Raw genomic sequence first — 20,912 nt, 5'->3', positions numbered from 1 at the left:
TTATATTTTTTCATTTTGCCTTAAAAGAGAATCAAGAGAGACGGGAAGGTTGCAGATCTGCAGGATCAATTAGTGGCTGCTGTATGGACTGCTTAGGACACTTGTTTGATGAGGATCACCCTGAGGTTTTTGGTGTATGGTGATTACCAGTGTTCTTTTTGGAGGCATCTTCTCAGCTGAGAACATGATAAACAAGCAGTTTACAAGTTGACATTTTGCTTGAACTAGGCTAAAGTAACTCCATGTTACCTTCATATTAAATGGTTAAGGTTAGACATCATACCCTTTTTAAGTAACTAGGTAGAGAACTTCTAATTGCTACTTCCAGTTGTCCGTCAACTGCATTGCCATTGGCTCAAAAGGTGGTGCCGGTAAATGGGGCTTATAGGATTTTAAGTGTATTGTCTAGAACATGCCTTACTAGGAGACAAAAGTGAAATGTTTGGTCTGTGCAAACACACCATATTAAATCCTGATCTCAAACTCCTGGTTATCTTGATTTCTTTTTAGGCCTTTAATGTCACGCAAAAAGTAGAATGATTTGTATACAGTCTTGCTTATTTTTTGTCACTTTCGCATTTTGGAGCCTAGTGGTGGATAGGTATTGGGTCAAAACTGTATTTAAAAAAAAAAAAAAAAAACTCACGTAAAATACTACCAGCTGCCAACTGGAATAGCTTAGCTAACAGCTGAGACTAAATAGATTCTGTTTTGTCTTATTAATTACGTTGATGTTGTGTCAGAGGGGATTGTGTTCCCTGTTTTTTCAGCAGTTGTTTTGCTCGTTTGTTAATTCATTCACACCATGTGATGAGACCCTGAAGCTGTTGCACCGTCAAAGGATTTTAACAGCCGCAACCTCTTTCATCAGTTGGGGAGTTAATGCATAAAAAAGAAAAAGCCATTTTATCTCAGTATTTTAAGATCTGAAATTATAAAACATATCTGAGAAATATTACAGAATGTTCTCGTGTAGACATTTTGCAACATGGCCTTTAAACCTAAAAAAAACAACTTTTCCAACAATTTCACTACAATCTACTGTTCATTTAGATACTTGACAGCAAGCATATCGGCATAAGATTGCTTGTGACTTAACAATTCTATAGCAGATGAATGTTGAGAACTTGACTCTTTTTTTTTTTCAGAATCAGCTTTATTTGGCAGGTATGCCAGGTATGTGGTACGAGGAATTTGACTTTGATTGTACATTGCTCACGATGTGCTTACTTATACAATAATAATACAACTGCAGCACTGTAGGATGTTCTGTTCTCAAACTGTGGCCTGTAAAGCATGGGAGTGCTTTTGGTCATATACATTGACTGTTTTTAATCAATATTGCTTTGTTATTTGGAGCGTGGTTGTATGGAGAGAAATAATGTTTTGAAGATAACATATAAACAGTAAATATGGCCAAAAATGGAACTTCGCCTGGTATCTTTTTTAGATTAGGTAATAACTATTGTGTATTAGTTTGTTTTCATCAAATTTACAGTTACAGTTGTATTTCAGGTGTATTAGAAGATATTCATAGCTTTTGTTTCCCAGGCGTGGATGAAAATATCATTTTTTTCTGTGTTTCATCTCCATGTAGTCTGTAATGGTAAAATAAATATGTTAATGTACAATGGATTTATGTTCCTTAGCTTCTGACCTTTCAAAGGAGACCAGAATTATGCTTCCAGGCCTAATGGTTAAGGAGTTATAACTGATTTATTTTGGGTATGTTATTTTAGGCGTTTTTCCTGGAAATAGGTGCTAGGGTTCATGTGGTCAAGCAAAGCCTATAGTTTTTCATTATATTCCAATGAAATCTGATGTTATTTTATAAATATTGCTCATAGATAGTGGTTACAAATAATGATGCCTGTGCCTCGCTTTGTATGGCTACAGCCTACGTCTGCTGGTTAATTTGCCTAATCTTCGCAGGTCTTTTGACCACGGTGAAAACGCACACAACAGAGGGCTGAAGGAACCTTTTAGTTCCTTGAAAAGAGATCTGGGGACTTAAAAGTCTTCGGTATCTTTGGTCGAAAAGCGGCTATACATGTACACAGTGTGGTGGAGCATAGTGCAAAGGTGATGTAGGTGGATTTGGTAAACAGTATGAACAGCACTGAAATAGAGAATGATGAATAAATAATAAGTGGTAGCCAGTAAACAGGTGGCTGAGTAGAGGCAGAGTTACTGGGTTATTGAACAGGATTTTTTCCTGACACTGTGAGTCAGTCACGTGTTCATCAGAGTGATGGCATGTGGGAAGAAACTGTTCCTGAGTCTGTTGGTTTTGGCGTACAGTGCTCTGTAGCGCCTACCAGAGGGGAGAAGCTGGAACAGGTTGTGTCCGGGGTGAGAAGGATCTGCAGTGATGTTTTCTGCCCGTTTCCTGACTCTGGAAATGTATAAGTCCTGAATGGAGGGCAGGTTGGCACCGATGATTCTTTCTGCAGACCTGTCCATTGTAGTCTGCTCCTGTTCTTTTTGGTGGCAGATCCAAACCAGACAATGATGGAGGTGCAGAGGACAGACTGGATGATGACTGTGTAAAAGTGGATCAGCAGCTCCTTAGGCAGGTTGAGCATCCTCTGCTGGGCCTTCTTGATGCTGGTGTAAGTGTTGGGCTCCTACTTTAAGTCCTTGGATATAGTGGATCCCAGAAACCTGAAGGATTCCACAGCAGACACAGGGCTGTTATGGTGATGTGGGGCAGAGTGGGAGCTCCTCCTGAAGTCCATGATCATCTCCACAGTTATGAGCGTTTTCAAGCTCAAGGTTGTTCTGACCGCACCAGAGAGCCAGCTGATCAACCTCCCGTCTGTCAGCCGACTCATCACCGTCCCGTATGAGGCCGATGACCGTTCTGTTGTCAGCGAACTTCAGGAGTTTGACAAATGGGTCTCCTGAGGTGCAGTTATCAAGAGCAGTGGGGAGAGCACACACCCCTGGGGGGCGCCAGTGCTGATAGTCCGGGTGCTGGATGTGATGTTCCCCAGCCTTACCTGCTGACTCCTGTCAGGAAGTTTGTGATCCACTGAGAGGCAGAGGCTGGCACAGTGAGCTGGGTGAGTTTGGTGCTGAGGATGTCCAGGATGGTGGTTTTGAACGCTGAAGTCCACGAATAGAATCTTTGCATATGTCCCTGGAGAGTCGAGGTGTTGCAGGATGTAATGCAGTCCCAAGTTGATTGCATCATCCACTGAGCTGTTAGCCCTGTAGGCAAACTGCAGGGTGTCCAGCAAGGGGCTTGTAATGTCCTTCAGGTGGGCCAACACCAGTCTTTCAAAGGACTTCATGACTACAGATGTCAGGTCGACAGGCCTGTAGTCATTTAGTCCAGAGATGGAGGGTTTTTTGGGGACCGGGATGATTGTGGAGCATTTGAAGCAGGAGGGAACTTCACACAGCTCCAGTGATCTGTTGAAGATCCATGTGAAAATGGGGGCCAGCTGGTCTGCACAGATTTTCAGGCAGGATAGAGAGACACCGTCTGGGCCAGGAGCCTTCCTGATCTTCTGCTTCTGGAAGAGCTGGCTCACATCCTCTTCACAGATCATGAGTGCAGGTGAGGGGTCGGAGAGGGGGGGTGACAACGCGGCAGTGGTTGCAGTGGTTGTTTGAAGATGGTGTTGGAGCGGTGTGACTGTGGGCTTCTCAAACCTACGGTAGAAACCATTCAGCATGTCAGCCAGTCATTGAGAACCAGCAGAGTTGGGGGATGGTCTCCTGTGGTTAGTGAGTGTCTGCAGGCCTTTCCACACTGACGTGGCTGTGAAGCTGTTTCCTAGCTTTTCAGCATAGCACCTTTTTGCTGATTTGATCTCTCTGAAGGCCTCCTTTTTGGTCTGATGAAGCTGCCTGAGTTTGCTGTGAACCAGGGTTTTGTACTGTTGGTTCACATACCGCTCAAAAAATTTAATTACAGTTTGGTCCAACATTGTGCATCTGAACTCAATGAAAGGGCTCTTCACTTTGCTTTCCAAACACTATTAATTAACATAATGCATAATTAATGGGTCTATTGGACGGGTTAATAGGCCAGTATGGCTGCAGTACATAATTAATAATGTATTTCGTGGTATGTTTGTGTTTTGTTTAATGAATGTAGAACTGATAGTAGTTCCTGCTGGAGTCATTCAAATTGAACATGTGCACTGTCATGGTTGGGAACCCAATGTGGTGTATTTAACTAATGGCCCTCACATTTCTCTTTCTTTGTTTGTTTTTCTCTCAGTCCTTCTCTCAGGATTCAAAGCATTCAGCAGAGAATATCACATCTCCCTCTCTGGATGTTTTCCTGCCAGAGGACGAGGACAACCCGTACGAATCCGTGACCACAGCTGTCACACGCAAACCCTGCTCCCTCGATATCAATCACCGGCTCAACGCTTGCCCAGGTGATGGTAAGGCAAAGCAAAAAACTACTTTTATTTTGAGTCACCTGCAGTTTCGGTCTCTGAAACACAGATTATACCTTCCTCATCTGTTCTTCTTTGTTGTGATACTGACACTGTATAGTGAGGTTTACTCTCATCCAGCAACTGGGAACCTATCACAGATTCAAGTATTAAAGTTTATTTGTCAGCTTGTCTATCGGAGGAGCCTTAATCCATTGAGATTTTGTATAATTTTGTAGTATTTTATGTAGTATTTATTTTTTCTCACAAAAATAATTGCTAACATTAAAGTTGGAAACATTTTGGGGGAAGGAAAAATCTGTATCAGAAGTGCTTGCATAAATGATCTACAGTAACAAATATTTAAATTCCCTATTAGTCCTCCCAAACCTCCCTCAGCAAGGTTACTGCTTTATTCTTTCATTGCTTGCTGCTAATAGATTTACAAGAAAATGTTACCAACAATCTAAAAGGATTAACACAGAAACTTAATAATACAAAAGCCAGCAAACTGTGGTCAGCCAGGTGTGCCACTGGTTCAGCTGCTTGTGCAAAACTGTCCCAAACTGCAAAAAGAATAGTGTAAACATAGTATTGCACTCTTTATTTGTTATGGATCTTTGTACTCATTTTGTTTTATGGAAAAAATACATCTTAAAATAATTTGACAGTCGAACATATGGTGCCTTCCACCATGATCATGTTTACGGTGTTTGCAAGTGAGGATCCATATGAACATCCCACTGTTGTGATGATCACGACTTTAGTGGAATACTTGAACCACCTGAATGCCAAGCGCATTGTCTATTCAACATTAACATGAATTTCATAGAAATAAACAGGTGTGAAAAAAGTGGGTGAGAGTGAGAGCGACATTGTTTGGGATACATGTGTTGTTGATTTTATGGCTAAAGCACAATTTGGAATATTTTAATATTGCACGTGTATGATTTTTCTTTCTTTACTCCACTTTTGATTACAATTCAAAATACCGTGCTGTTTATCAGTGTGTGTTTCATCATCATGTCTTTTTTAACATCATCTTAAAAGGGGGACTCCGCAGATTTTATGATTTTAAGTGATGTCAGCGTGTAAAGACTATAAGTAGCCTCTACATGCATAACACACCCGAATCTCCAACATAAATGTCAGCTGTCGAATAGCATAATCTGTAATACAGATGGCAGGTTCAGGGCAGTGCAACAAGCTGTAAATACAATACTGACTTTAATACTGATTATCACTTTATAATGTCAATATGGCAAACATGTTAGCTGCCTATACCACGCCCAGCAATATTTATGTCCATTTGGATTCATGTTTCTAGCCACATGATCAATGTAAGTACAATATTCGCTCTCATTGTCGCTGTTTTTTTCTCAACCAACTCCTAAAGGAAATATCTGGCTATTTAACTGCTAATGCTGCACTTGTGCCAGCTAATTGCTAACTACTGCAGCTGGTCTAACTGTATGTTGTTCTGTGCTAGGCAGGTATCATAGGTACATACTTTGCCACCGACATCCACATAAACCTGTTTTTAGTTTAGGATTCAGGGTGAGTCGAACCTCCAGCCTTGGACCTCTCCATCAGTTCTGTTTTGTGTCTCATGAGTTGTTAGTCTGTGGCGTTATACTTCAACACCCACGACAACAAACACCCACAATGTGCTCTTCCCTTTCACTCAGCTCCCATAGCGATGATACACACTGCAGGTTGTCATGGCAACTGCATCACCGGCTGGTGAGTCACCTGTATGTTGCCATGGGAACTGCCTTGCTAGTGACACCCCCGTCCTTCCCCATCACCCACGCTGCCCCCCCCAGAGGAGAGAGAGGCTCCTGTAGAGGCTTGTTTTGTGTGTGTGTTCACGCGTGTCTCGTTCCACGTCTGGCTGTTACATCTTGTCTGTGATTGGCTGCAGGATAGAAGCGAGTTGAACAGTCAATGTATAGTTGAGTGTGTGTGAGAGAGAGAGAACTGGGAGGTTAGCTGCTTTATGTCAAATGGTCTATTGGTAGATAATTGCACCACTGACGTAAGTGAGCAGTGTGGGTGTTCTGTTTGTTCTCAGCTCTCTAAACGCTGTTACCTGGCCAAATGAGAAAGAGACATGGAGAGAGGATGGAGATGAGAGTGAGAGAGACAGCATCACATAATGTGGGAGAGAAAAAGAAAAGCAAAAAGCAAAAGTCAGAGAAGACAGAAGAGGTGAGGGAGAACTCCATACATTTCCATGTCATCGCTGAAAAGTGCTGAATTCCTTACAGGCTGCAGATACTGTCTTGTTGCAGAGAGATAGTCTGTAACAAAAGGTGAGAGAGTCTGAGACTGAGAGGGGGCAGATTATACATTCAGTCAACAAAGTTGGAGGGTTGTCTCAGGCTTAGCTATCGACATGAATGTGAAACTGTGACGCAGCAGGAGGGAAAATCCTAGATTGCTGCTTTGAGTCCAGTCACATGTTAGGCTAATTTGACATGAGTGTGAATCAGTCTCTCTTTATCTGCCTCTGAGGCGAAGGATGTGATGACGAAGGATCATGGGGAAAGAGGGATTGAGATGAGAGGAAAGAGAAAAGAGGAAATGGGAAGAGCAGGGGAGAGACTTGGTGCATTGCACTGCAAAAAATTATCTTTTCCTTGATAAGTCAATCAGTCTGTTATTGTGTCTTAAAAATCTTCGCCTTGTAACTTTGCAAATATTGTACTATGCAAATTTTTTACAATTCAAATCATTGTTCAAGTCATCCACTTATCAGGTCGGTGGTTCGATCCCCAGCTCTCCCAGTCTGTATGTTGAAATGTCCTTGGGCAATATACTGAACCCCAAATTTCTCTCGATGGCTGTGCAATCGGTGTGTGAATGTGTATAAAATGAGTTAATTTCCGTTACTGGGGAGCAGTTTGCACCTTAGCCCTCTGCTCATCAGTGAATGAATGTGTGCGAATTTGGAGAACGTGGTGTAGTGTGAAGCGCTTTTGAGTGAGTGAATTATGTGAAAGTTGTAAAGATAAGTGCAATATGTTATAATGTACAAATCTCAAAAAATAGTCCCCACTACCACACTACTTTCATTTTTCATGTAGTCCTGCTGAAAAATAAAGCACATGTCTCGCTGCTTTCACAATACACTTTGATTGGCCTAATCAATAACTCATTTCACATTGTGGTTAGTTGTCATTTTGTAGCTCTTGAAACAAGTGAACAGTGTTAAACTCAACTCAGCAGAATGTGTCTCTTGGTTTAAGACAAAAAATAAACTGGGGGACTGAAGGATTAGTTGAGTCAGATATTTTTTGCAGTGTAAGCTCTCCCTGATATTCACCTGTCCTGCGCTGCTGGCTAGTTGTCTGCAGCTGTGGGTTGCTGCAGTCTCACCGTTGAGGAGTCGGGGACACTACAGCGCTCTCAAAAGCCTCAAACAATCAGAGCGGCTTTATCAAAATCTATCTGGTGACTGTCACTCAGCCCAGCAGAAACCAGGGACCTGTTGTCAGTGAAACTACCACACCAAACAACTTACTGCTTTTTCATGTCTCAGCTTCTTGGATGTCTCTCTGCCCCTTGTTCTCTTTTTATTTAACTTTTTTGTCATCCTATACCTGTTGTCCTGAGAATTTCCACAACCTGTTTGAGGCACCGTCCCACTTTAGACACTGCTGTATCCATGAAAGATATCACGTCACACCAAATGTCCTCTGACATGACAACTGTCATTTCTGACTAAATGGAATCCTCTTTAGATCCTCGTTATAATGCAAAGTACGCTCAGTACAGACTTGTGTGCATCCATTCTGTACATTAACTCACGATTATACTATATTAGATGAATTCCTTCCTGGTGGAATTTAATTTATTACATATTGGGGAAATCATTTCTCCTTCAACACTACATTTTGTATGCATGTGGCAGATTGTGGTTTTAGCTTGACAAGCAAGCTTTTTATTTCTTTTTTCTCATCAGCAGGCTTTTTCAACAGCGGGCATTTTGACGTGTCATAGCAGGAAAAGCACATGTGTAATCAACAGTGGTTTTTGTACTATAAGTCAAGAAAGTTCTATACCAGGACCCTGAAACTGAAGCAGTTTTAAAATTTAGCAGAATTTAGCCATCATTAATTGTATTATTTAATGTACACCTGTGTTTTTCTCTCTATTGCAATGTCTTCTGGGAAAATGTCGATTCAACACTTGATAAATCACGCGCTAGACTTGTTGCATATCGCAAGAGCAGACATAAATTAGAAACTGAAATTTGTTTTAAAAAGTAAAACCCAGAGCTGCCTTATATTAGATACATACCTATAGTATTGGTATAATCTGTATGTAAGTATTGATTGGCACGCAATGAATATTTTTCTACTGAAGCTCTGCAGAGATCTTCTTAATGACAGCTTATGATTTTTTCTCCATTGCTTAATATTTGGAGATTGCTGCTTTAACTAGGACATATTCTTGATTTTATTCCTTTATTTCTAACAGCCAGATTGCAGCAACACAAAAGCATTCCAGCTGAAATGTGGTCCTGAAGACAGGCAGCGGAGTAGTGCAGAGGGACCTGCAGGCGAAGCCTCGCAGCCTTCAGTCACGTATGGAGCAGACAGAAAGCGCAGAGTGTTGCCAAGTGGTTAGAGCAAAACTGCTTCTTTTCTGCCATCGACCGACTCCCGAGATAAACACACACTTGTCTTCAACTGGTAAACAAGCCACTGCTGACGTGTTCAACATAAAACTACAAACGTGTGTGTGTGTGGGCGCGGGCGCGGGCGCGTGTGTGTGTGTGTCCTTCACAAAACTTCACAAAAAGTGTGCTGCGTATCTCAGCAAACTTTCTTAAGACAAAATAGGTCAACACAGGTAGTTATCTTGAATTTCCAATTGACGGCAGCAGTATGCGTCCACTACTGTTTTTTTTTTATAGTTATTTACTGGATTTTTTTCCCTTGACAGATGGGCTGAATGCATTTTGGCAGTGTGAAGAAATTTATAATCCTTGTGAGTTTTACAGAGTTGATGCCTGTTCATTTATTGAAATTTTCTGCAAGTCCAGATGTCTGTTGGGGACTATTTTGTCTTTCATATTTAACTTTTGAACCTTAAGACAATCTAATTAGGTCATTAAATAAAGAATTTAATGCTTAACCGCCGTGTTAATTTTCATTAGCTGCTACGTGCTTGATGTTCGAGAAAGAGGCAGCTTTAATATGACTTTGCACACTGCAGTGCTGCTACCGGTAAAGTTTATGAATAAAGGCCTCTGTCTTTTGTGTCTTACCTTCCCTTTCATATTAACTTTCACCCTCAGTTCTCCCTGGTGGACGAAGCTGTGAAGTTGCTGTGCCTCGCCCCATTTATCCCACTTAGGCTCAGAGTGGCAAATGGCAGCAAGTAGTAACTCCAGGGCTTTGCCATTAAAAAGGTTGAGGCCCATTGACTTGTTGAAAGAGAGGCAAGAGAGAATCCTCATCTTTGACAGCCAGGAGGCATCGACGTCTGGAACTAGTTTGCACATGCTCACACTGTCTTTTCCCCCATTATTCTAGTTTTGCTGGCATTTCTAATGTAGGATTAAAGAGATGTTTTCCTAAAAGATGAGCCTATTGTTATTTAATTTTCTTAATATCAATAAACCCCATGAAAGGACTAAATCAAAGTCCATCTCAGTACTTTCCGACTTTCCTACTTTGTGAGTCTCAGTTCCGGCACTCCACATCTAAATGAAAGGAGCTAAGTATTATATACACTAACAGAAAAAATAATCCCATATCTGAAACCTTTTCTGACAACTTGATGTCACGGTTAACCAGTCCTGAAAAATGATTTTCACTGTCCCATTGACTGTATTTAATTAGATATGGACGCTTTGTAAGCTATTCACGGTCATCAGAACTGTGTCCAGGGCTTAAAGTACAAACAAATGAACTTAAATATTTAGGCTTTTGTCTTTTTTAAAGTTGAGCCACATTGTTGTACTGGATGAAATGTTCCTTTTATTACCATGAAAATCCTCTCATTTAGATTTGTAGTGCTTCATTTTGTGTATAGTAGTGCATATAGTTGTTTTTTAAAGTTACTGATCTGTATTTTGTATCTGTTTTCTGTATTTTTGTCTATCTTCAAATTCCCAGCATGGGATCAGTTTATTATAACTGTTAACTGTAGGTGGTATCTAAAACAAAAAAAGTGAGAACTGGCAAAATACCCCCCACACACCTTTTTAAACTCTCAACATACTGTTGCTTAGTATTCAATCAAATTTGATACATTATGTTGAGAGCCACTGTGACATAGAAAAGAACATGTGAAGGCAGACGTACACACACACACACAGAATAAATATGAAATGCTACTTGTCAAAGTGGCATAGAAGCAGAACTGACAGCCTGAAGAACACGTTTGAAGTTGACAGTTTTGTCTTGTTAGGCGGGTAGGAAGAGGACAGCAGATTTGAACACTTGCTCACACCAAGCGTTCACTTACACACAGTCCTCCTATACACACTGCTGCATGCCTGCATTAACAAGCTGTGTGGCCGGCCTTGAATTTACACAGAAATGCGTTTGTGTAAATCCACACACATACTATAACATGTACGAATGCATGCAAAGTGTATCTTGATCCTGTGAAACCTTAAAGCTAAAGGATTTTTCTAGAGGCAATTTCTCACTTCCTCACGCACACATTAATCTGAACATATGGATGTAAACAGTGAAGTATAATACCCTACAGTTATTACACACTAATGCTTATGTATATGCACCTTTGTGTTTACACTTATACACAAACACAATTTCCCTTTGGCAAGGGGGACTGTGTGTGTTTCCCAGGAGTGAGCTCAAGGCAGATCTGAAGGAAGTCACACACACATACACATACCTCACATCTCACATCCATCATCAAAGCCTCAGTGTTGACAGGCTTATTTACTCAATAGGACAAAACCTCTATCTATATATATCCCTCTATGGCATCCATCCTTTCTTCTCCATTTCTCTCATTTTTCATCTATTTACGCCCACATTTAATCACTGATTCAGCTCAAAGCAGCTCTTTATGACGTGTGTGTGTCTGTAGCTGTGTGTACTTGCACAAACCCAAGTAAAATATAGTGATGCACATGCATGCACACACACATGAAAACACATGCATTGATAGAGCCTACTGTGAAGCAATGTCACTTTCCCTGAAGGACTGATGTGTGTGATTGTGTGCCTCTGCGTCTGACAGACTGTTGAAATTCAAAACAAATGTATGAAGGAAGATGGTGGTAAATTCTGAAGCAGGAGCAGACACTTCTAGTTTTACACCACCTTCATGACTGAGCTGTAACAATTAAAATTGAAGTTATTGTATTAGAGAAAGGCTTCTGCTGAAATAAAATGAGGATTTCATTAAGTTTCAAAAAAGCATTGGGTTTGGTTTTAGTCATAAAAGGATGTTTCTCAATTGTTTGTTGCGTCTAAATGTGTTTCATGAAGCATACATCTTGGTAAACTCTGGTCTTCTCTCTCTCATGCTGATATCTTATTAGTGTTGTTTTCTCAAGGTTATGAGTTTATCTCCCATAAACCCCATTGCTTTCTTTTTGTGGTAAAGTGTATGTGCCCTTCATGCTTCTGTTTTTCTGTATAAATGTTTTGTTTGTTGTTCACTTTATTGAAGAAATGAGTCAGAAAGATATCTCCCAACGTCCTTGCATAAAATTCTGAAATTGAAAATTGATGAAAATGAACTGTAGTTAAAATGATACTTGACAGACCTTTTAAAATATGGGACTTAACAATAAATTCATGTGCTTCACAAAAGATAATCAAAGAAAAGTGTTAAAGTGGCAGGCAAATGGCAAACAAAAGCTATTAATATAACGAGAGATGACAGCTAAGATCGAACTTAGCTTAACTTAGCTTAACTTACTTTATTCACACGCTTCAAAGCCAGTCGTCCAAATGCTGCTGACCAGAGAGCAAAGCAATTTGAATCTTTGTTTCTTGAAAAGAGGCTGTGAAGGCACTGACACGAGCAAAGATGGAATCAGGATTGGCAAGTGGAGGCGCAGTCCTTTAATTTCCAACTCATCTCTTTGGTAATTCAGACGTAATGATCCACCAACAACAGATGAAGAGATGATCAAAAAAGTCATTAAAAGAGTTGAGAACTGTCGCATCAGCTAAGCGTGACTAGAGTGAACAATTTCTTGAAATTGTACCCTGTCAAACCCACTAACCAAGGTCATAGCTACCATTGAGCAGTGTCTTTAGAGATTTTAGTAACCTGGTGTGAGTTATTCCAGTACCTTCAGTCCCAGTGTTATTTTCACAAGCATACAGTATTTCTCAGTATTTCGACTGACTAAAGCGTTCCACTGCTACTATCTTGTTTTTCTAAAGTGTTCTTAAAAAGTGGGAACATGTAGGACTTTTGGTCCATATCTACAGCTATCACCGAGAATGAGATGAACAATACAAAGTTTGTCTACCTCAAACAAGTACTGATCCTGCCACAATAAACGTTTCCTTTCTTCAGAACCAATTCAGTATATTGACTTAAATAAGACACATGTCCTTAGTTACTTGTTTTATGGAATACATTATGATTAAACTCTTTGAAATGGAAATCCTCCTTAGCATCCTAAACAAATTAAATGTAAAGGTGCACCCATCTAATGAAATTACAGGTACAAACTGTATCATTATTGGTGTCATTATTCACAACATCATCAGGAGCCCCCATTTGTTTTTCCTGTGTGGCTTTTTTCTTTTTGAATACATGAAGATGATTTGTGGGAGTTGTGCAAAACCACACCTTCACCTACATTCAAAGTTTAAACAACAGGAGATACTGTTTTTATTTATGTTTTTTTTCATTTGAAGTGTGATAGTGGGTCATTCATATACTGTATCTTAGGCAATGAGCCTTCCCTGCTATTACTGATAGTGTTGCCATCCTCTGTGTGTGTGTGTGTGTGTGTGTGTGTGTGTGTGTGTTACATACATACCTGCCAACATTTAGTTTTTTTTATTGGCAGGGCCGGGGGGTATTTAGACATTTTGACAACCGTTAACATTAAGTTAGCTGGCTTGTCTTAGCAGCTGTGCACACTTTGATCGGCTTGTGGGTTGTGTTAACAGATGTGTTTTATATTTGTATGTAGATTGTGTTTCTTAGAGGATCTGGCAACTTGGGTGACTTCAGAAAAACATCCAAAACTTGCATGGCGTGTATGCCTATTATTCATACTAAAATTTGAGGGTCATGCAAATTATGTGAGTTTACTGGAACAAACAACAATACGGGAGGGCGCTGGGGAAAACGGTGTTGGCAGGTATGGTGTTAAAGGCCTGGCTGGTTCTCACACCATAATTGGATGATATTGTGCTCTCTTGATAGGTTCCATGTAGGCAGCTGACTGCCACGTGTGTGTGTGTGTGTGTGTGTGTGTGTGTGTGTGTGTGTGTGTCTGTGTGTGTTTTGTGTCTCCTCTGGTTGATAAAGACAGATGCTTTCTCTCTCTGAAATTTAATTTGAGCTACTTCAGCACTTCCCTCTCCTTTCTTCTCTCCTTCTTCTCTTCTTCTTGTGTTTTATTCCTCCTCCCCTCTGTTAAATGATCTTACGCTGGGGAAATTAGCTCTGACACCTGATTCTGCATTCAGCCGAACACATACTCGTGTGTGTCTGTGTGTGAAAAGCTGAGATAGACATCAAACTGCACTGGGCAGCCATTATATTTTCTTGCAGAGGCTTGTCAATTTACACAATGCACTCCCCTCACCTCTCTCATGCCAGCACATCTCTGTGATTGTCTTTGTACCATTAGGTGGAAATACTCTGCAATACATCAGCTGAAACCTCTTTTCATTTCTCACATTACCCCAAAAAAAGTGCATAAAAAAGTATTTTTTTTTATGCCAATATAATATTAAAGTTAGTTGACTGGTGCACTTCTAAAGTAACGTTAAACCATCTCCTTTCATAACTGAAGCCACTTGGAAAAGTTTCAAAACAATATTATTAGGATGGAGTACAAAGCACACTGGCTTTAAAACTGAAATAATGGTGAACAAGCTCTTTAGAGTTATCATCCATTTTGGAACTCAAACAAGTTTCTAGCTACTTCCGTTATTTTGGTGAAGCCTAAAATGAAGCCATGTCAAGTTAATCAGTGAACATAAAACTGATCTACAAACCACAGTACAAGCCACTGGATTTTTGACTTTCATACGGGTGAATCAGTTAAATTTGGGGGATACAGATAATAAACAATTTAATAGCGGTAGGTGTTTTCATTGTTATTGTGTCTGCACTGAAAGTGTTAAAGTTATTGTAACGCAGTTTCGAGGGAATATTCAAATGGGGTCGGACCAATAGATGCCTTTGTTCATCGCCAGTGGCTGACAGACATCACAATGTGGAGCCGGCATCATGATTGTATGCTACAAACAAAAAAAGTCTTAATTTTTCACATATACTGCCCTGTGAAAACAGGTTTTAATTCCCACGGACATTATTATTATATTATTATCTTTCAGTTTACCTGCTTCGAAACTAAACCTCTGGTCTCTCACTGCAAACATACCGGCTAGCCCCTCCCCCCTTACTCTGCCAGCTTATTAATGTTGTGGCCTATCAAACAACCAAAACCAACATTTGCACTCTGTGTGTTCACTGTTACTTTACCTGGTCCACGCTTGTATCCACAGCGAGTTGTAACGTAATACCATTTATTTTACCGAGTGAAGTTGACATAAAACGTAAATAAGATCAAGTTGAAGTTAGTTACCCGTCTCCTGTCTGCAATGCTGTGTTCTTCTTTCTTCCTCGATGATATGAACTACTGCCAGTTGTTGTAAGAGTTTTTGTCTGTTAGCCCTCCTTCTTGCTTTCACACTCACATTGTCTAAATTCACACATCCCTTTTTAATAATGGAGTTCATTATTATCATGATACACACAACACCCAACAAACACACAGCTCCGACCATGGTGTCCTCCAACTTGTAAACTGTTGTTGTAGTTGTGTGTCATGCTGAAGCATTCCTATTGGCTGTGCGATTACAAACAGAAAAAAAAGCCCTTGAAAGTATGTAACTGTTTAGTCCGAAAAGGCCTAGTGAATTTTATACGTTTGTCCTTTTTTAGCTATGTACACAAACTGATGTGTGGGACTGAATATTGGGTATATGCACGTGTTGTTTTCAGTAAATTTAGTGCAGAAATAGCAGATTCTGCCACTGACAATGCAAACTACTGTACAGAGGGATAACTGAGTGTAAATGCATTTAATGGCTAGAGAAAATAAAACTTTTTTTTCTTTTGTTCCAAGGATGAGAACTTGTTTTCCACAGTTAGATTAAGATTCCTTTTCTGGTGCTTCCTGTCTGACAATGCAGGTCATGAAAAACCTTACCACTGGTTGTGATCCAACATGTAATCTAACTTGTTTCACAGCCAAGACATGACAATGATCACCAAATTGGACATAGTGACCACCCTGAAAGAAATAATTGGCCACAGACATGGATTCCTGACAACTCTGCCTCTAGAGTACAATGACTGGTGATGGTGACATAAAAACACAACATTGTAACGGACAAATCTTCCCTTTCTCTTTCTCTCTGTCCAAGGTCACTTATCCCATGTAGCGGTGAGTGAGGGGGAACACAGTAACCATGGGAACTGCTCGACGGGCCCAACTCCAGACTGCTCCCCCCCCTCCCCTGACACGGCCCTGAAGAACATTGAGAGAGTTATCCGCCCACAGGTGAGTGTGCACGCACACACACACTAATGAATGTGTTGCAGAGGCACCTGATGCATTATTGAACATCACAGTATCCACCTACAAGTAGCTTAAACACCTGCACCCACACGCACACAATGGTAAACAGCATCTCTGTCTGTTCCTCTCCCTCTGATTGTTTGTCTCTGTTTCATTTCATTTACACTCCCTCTCTGTCTGTCTCTTGCTCTATCACTCACTCCCATAGTAAACTGGAGTTTAGAGTATTTGAGTAATCTGTTGTTTGTCCATCGAAACATCATATCCTGGTTACAGAAACCCATATGGGCCCCTATCCTGGATTTGAGAGCTTGACTGTGAATGTTGTCACCTGCAGACACAGAAAGCTTCCTGGTCACGAATATTAGGCTAATAGCACACGTTGCTATTCTCTGGGTCATGATTCAGTTAAAATCTGTTCTAAACTCACAAAACTCGGTTTTGTGCATTCAAATATTGTTTTCCAAATGGAAAGTGAAAATGAAAAGTGAATTTTCATGCTTCCCCGCCGTAAACGGCTTTGGCTGGAGGCATTATGTTCGTCCGTCCGGCCGTTCCGTTGTCGTGAACGCGATATTCCAGGAATGGCGTGTGGGGAATTTATTAAAATTTGGCACACACATCCACTTGGACTCAAGCTTGAACTGATTAGAATTTGGTAGTTAAACGTCAGCTTCACTGTGACATCATAATGTCCCTGCAAAACAGCCTTTTAGCCATAATTCAACACCATAACTCAGCAACAGAAGGGGAGATGTGACAGTATTTCACAGCTGGTCGGACACTGAATTATTGACACTTTTGACTCAAAGGTCATTGTGACCTCAAAATAGTTTTTTAGCAATAATTTAAGAATGAATTGGGTGATTCCAGATTTGACATGTTGGCTGGGATGACACAATGAGTAAACAATAAGTAGCACAGTACTGTGTTTCCTCCGTCTTGTCCATGCTGCTTTTTACTTCCTGCCTCATTCTAAATTTCAAGCGTCATCAGAATCACGTGACTGCAAATGGTCAATCAGAGTGCACCTTGTTAATCGTGATCCTGTGATTGTGTGAGTCACATCTTAAACAGCCAGTGTCTCAGAGCAACTTTGATGAGAACCTGAGTCTGTTTCACATTGATTGCTGCAGATAGTGCGCATACAGCTGCAGACGAGATGGTGCGTGGTCTGGTGCAGGAACCATGCGGAGCCCTGACGTGATGAATCATTGTGTGTGGGAGCTCATTTTTGACAAATTATTGCGGTTACCTTAACTTTTAATATGTATAAACTGCTTGTTTGCCAATATTTTAGTAAAACTTGTATTTTAATTAAGACTGGTTAGCTTAACTCATCGCTGACAGTTGTGTTTTGTGTTGCAGTGGACTAAGAACCTGAGTAAACCCCTCCTGCATTAGTGCATTACATTGCAGTGGGAGCCTGGAAATAGGTGTTGCCTATTTAGCATGTAGAAACTGTTACGTTATTATTGCTCAAGGATTGAATTTTATGATTTTGTAATTTCTTTCTTCCTACCCCAACTGCAATCTGAACTGGTGCATTTGAACTCAAGTCACATAGTAGCTGCTTATTATCTAAACCGTATAATTAGCCTTGTATTCGTTAAAATGAAGGTCTGACATTGATAACATGGAGAATAGAGTATGTAAGGTGATCGAGATTGAGAAGCCATATCCAGCAGACAGTAAAGATTCAGTGTCCAGGCAGCCTGAAGCTCAGGTGGGTTCATCATCCACTGCTGAAATGATGATACAGAAATGACTCATGCATATTTGTGTGGAATCTAATAAAAATGTGGCACTGGGATTTTTATTTTTTTTCCAGTGAAAGGGCTAACCAATGAAGTCAGTGTCAGAGGTCGACAAACATGCCTAGTATTTTATAAAGCCTGTTGTCTACACCTAAATGCTAAGAGAACGTCACCAACAGACTTGTACAACAAAAACAAAATAGATTAATAATTTGTCGCTGATCATAAGTAAATTCAAATCCACATTTAGCAATTCAAATGCAACAACAAATCAGACTCATTAGTAACTTGAGATTAATTTAGTCCTCTCACTTCTGTCACTGAGAAGATAGTATCAGACACATAAGCTCAGCGCCAATGTTTAGCACCTTGATAATTAAAGGCAGTTGTTTTCTCAGTCTGCGAGTGATGTGTGACAAAATATCCTTCTGAAACGCTTGTTAATTCTAGTGAATCATCAAATATTAGTTTACTGAAGCTTAAAAAATTCTGGCAGTGCGGTGCGATAATCATCTTGTAAATCAAACTTTTTCAAGAATTATTACGTGTTTCTTTTTTTAACTTTGATTAAAAAAAATATGTGTTTTAGGACACATACTTTGAATGGCTTGCCAAGATGGACAACTCCTCGGAACTTCATCTGAATGCCCTTTCATCCCCTCAACATGTTCTCTTCCTCCCTTATTTCCTTACCTCATCTCCTCTCCCATCACCCCCACCCCTCATTATGGGTCTATCTTTGGCATGTTAACTAATGTGTGTAGATGGATAACATGCGGTGCCCAGCAGGCCTCCTCTCGGCTTGAAGCACACATAATCAAGGAGCACCAGAATTCAGTTTTATAGCTCCTAATTAGTTCTCTAGAATTAATTTCATTTCACTGTAGTGCTCCCACTGGCTATTTCATCAGTACACACTGTATGTAACAGTCGGACCTAACATGCAACCAAACACACACATGGCTGTTGCAGCATGTATAGAAGAGTGTGTGGTATAGAACCACAGTCCCTCCTGTTTTACAGTACTAGAATATTAATGTGGTACTTTCAGCCCTACAGAGGTGGTTTTCTGCAAAAGCAGGTATTAAATCTCAATGTTGTTTGTAAACACGGCGATACTGTGTAAGGATGATTGGATCAGATGGTTTACAGTTATATAATTCTATATTAAACCTTATCTGGCAATAAAAACTTCTCACATAGGTTACTTTAGACAAAATGGAGTAATGCATGTGACGAGGATCTCTTTAGGGACAGTATTATGGCTTCAACCTCTACTACCGCACATTAAAAGGTAACAGTGAATGTAACATAATGTAGCTCTAGATAATTTTTTTACTCCACTGCTCATTTTATTTCATATTGACAGTGTGTGTTTTCTCGCTTCACCAGTCATTTTAATATTAAGCGAATTAGGAATGGGCCGAAAGACGATGCTATCATCCATCGCAGATGGCTGACAAACATCACAATGTTGAGCCAGCACCTGATTCCTCATCCTGTTCTCTCACTTGGGACTTGCACGTGTTGCTGCAGCCACCGCCCTCTCTGCTACCAGTTGTGTTTTTGTGGCACTTAGCTTGGGCACCTACATGTGACCCCCTCTGTATCGTGTATCATGCAGTCTGCTTCATCATCCTCTGGATTTCATCTTGGCTATATTTGCCATCCATCCAGGATGAAGTGCTACATATACATGACCTGCTGATTTAAAGAATAGTTCCCTTTCTTTTCAGTCTTTTTGCTAAATTCACCAGGTTGTAGCTTCACATTAACCAGACAACATGAGAGTGACATCAACCTTTTCACCTTACTCAAGAAAGTAAATGAGCATGTTTCCCAAAATTTTGGACATTCCTTTAAATGTAATTAATTAATTAAAATTAATTAAAATCTGTTTTTGTCAGATAGTAAAACTCTTTTTTGAAAATGACAGGATTTCTTTTGTACTAAAACATACAAATAACCACTTAGGATTTTTGTGACTTTGAAAACTTATACCAAATATTATAACATACTACCAGTTTGATAATGTTTCTAGACATTGGGACATAGATTTTTCACATATTGACCCCTAATTCTCAGTAGCCACTAGATCTGGAAATGAGCAGAAGTGAGCTTGTTGATGCATGTGTGGCAAGTTATCCTAGAACCAAGTCTTGTCTTTCTTAATTAAGTAATTTGATTTTTTTTTTCTTTATCTATAGCAAATCAGTTGTATCATGTTGAATACCCAGATGGTGTGATTCTCTTTGAATAGTGGAAATCTCCCTCCCCCTGTGACAAAGCTCCCAAGGGCTGTTGCTGTAAATAAAAATGTGTTCTGAGTAATTTATCTCGTAAAATCCGGGTTTAACAGAAATTATTTAGCTTGTATGCTGCTAATACTGCTCTAGCATTGACCACAAGCCAGTCAAAACCACCCCCCATATGTGATCACTTTGTAAAAGCATGAAGAGATCACACAGGCTATTTTGACTGACATCCATGGGCTGAGTGTTGAGGTTTTTGTGTTTTTTATTTCTTCATCCCTTGCTGCTTGTCCAAACTGTCAGCTCAGCTGGACATGTTGGATATCCACAAGCTGTTGATCACACTCATGGGCAGATTGGAACAGAAAGAATGGGGGGGGATAATCAAACACATGGAAAAAAGTAGAAAGAGGGACAGCAAGAAGGACTGACTGCACCACTGCATCATGGGGTTATCAGTTTCATACCCACTGGCTCGGTGTCCTACTTTGCTGCTTTTGCGTGTGTGTGTGTGTGTGTGTGTGTGTGTGTGTGTGTGTGTGTGTCTTCACAGAACATTTTAATAACCATTACTTGCCTACAAGAGAGTCCTGGTTACAGTCAACACATGATGGAACTCGTGTTTACACTCACAAAGGCTGAAGCTGATATCTCAGACAATCACATGGTCACAAATACAACATTGCACACACACACACACACACACCCCTCACACAAACAGACA

The 20,912-nt window shown here is 40.3% G+C and overlaps 1 protein-coding gene across 5 annotated transcripts in view; it reads left to right on the top strand.

The window, feature by feature from the left end:
* Positions 1-20,912, top strand: part of anks1b (ankyrin repeat and sterile alpha motif domain containing 1B) — a 258,652-nt gene that overhangs the window by 129,142 nt on the left and 108,598 nt on the right. For all 5 annotated transcript variants that reach the window (XM_038738848.1, XM_038738847.1, XM_038738846.1 and 2 more), the window contains 2 exons: positions 4,235-4,403; positions 16,025-16,161. In XM_038738848.1, coding sequence (XP_038594776.1) covers positions 4,235-4,403; positions 16,025-16,161 — 306 coding nt within the window. The remainder of the gene's footprint in view (positions 1-4,234; positions 4,404-16,024; positions 16,162-20,912) is intronic.

The sequence above is a fragment of the Micropterus salmoides genome, unplaced genomic scaffold, assembly GCF_014851395.1.
Source record: "Micropterus salmoides isolate LMB-PRFRI ecotype aquatic unplaced genomic scaffold, ASM1485139v1 Ms_hic_scaffold_23, whole genome shotgun sequence".
Lineage (NCBI taxonomy): Eukaryota > Metazoa > Chordata > Actinopteri > Centrarchiformes > Centrarchidae > Micropterus > Micropterus salmoides.
Note: the sequence above shows the minus strand (reverse complement) of the source record. Positions and strands in the feature narration are given on the sequence as shown.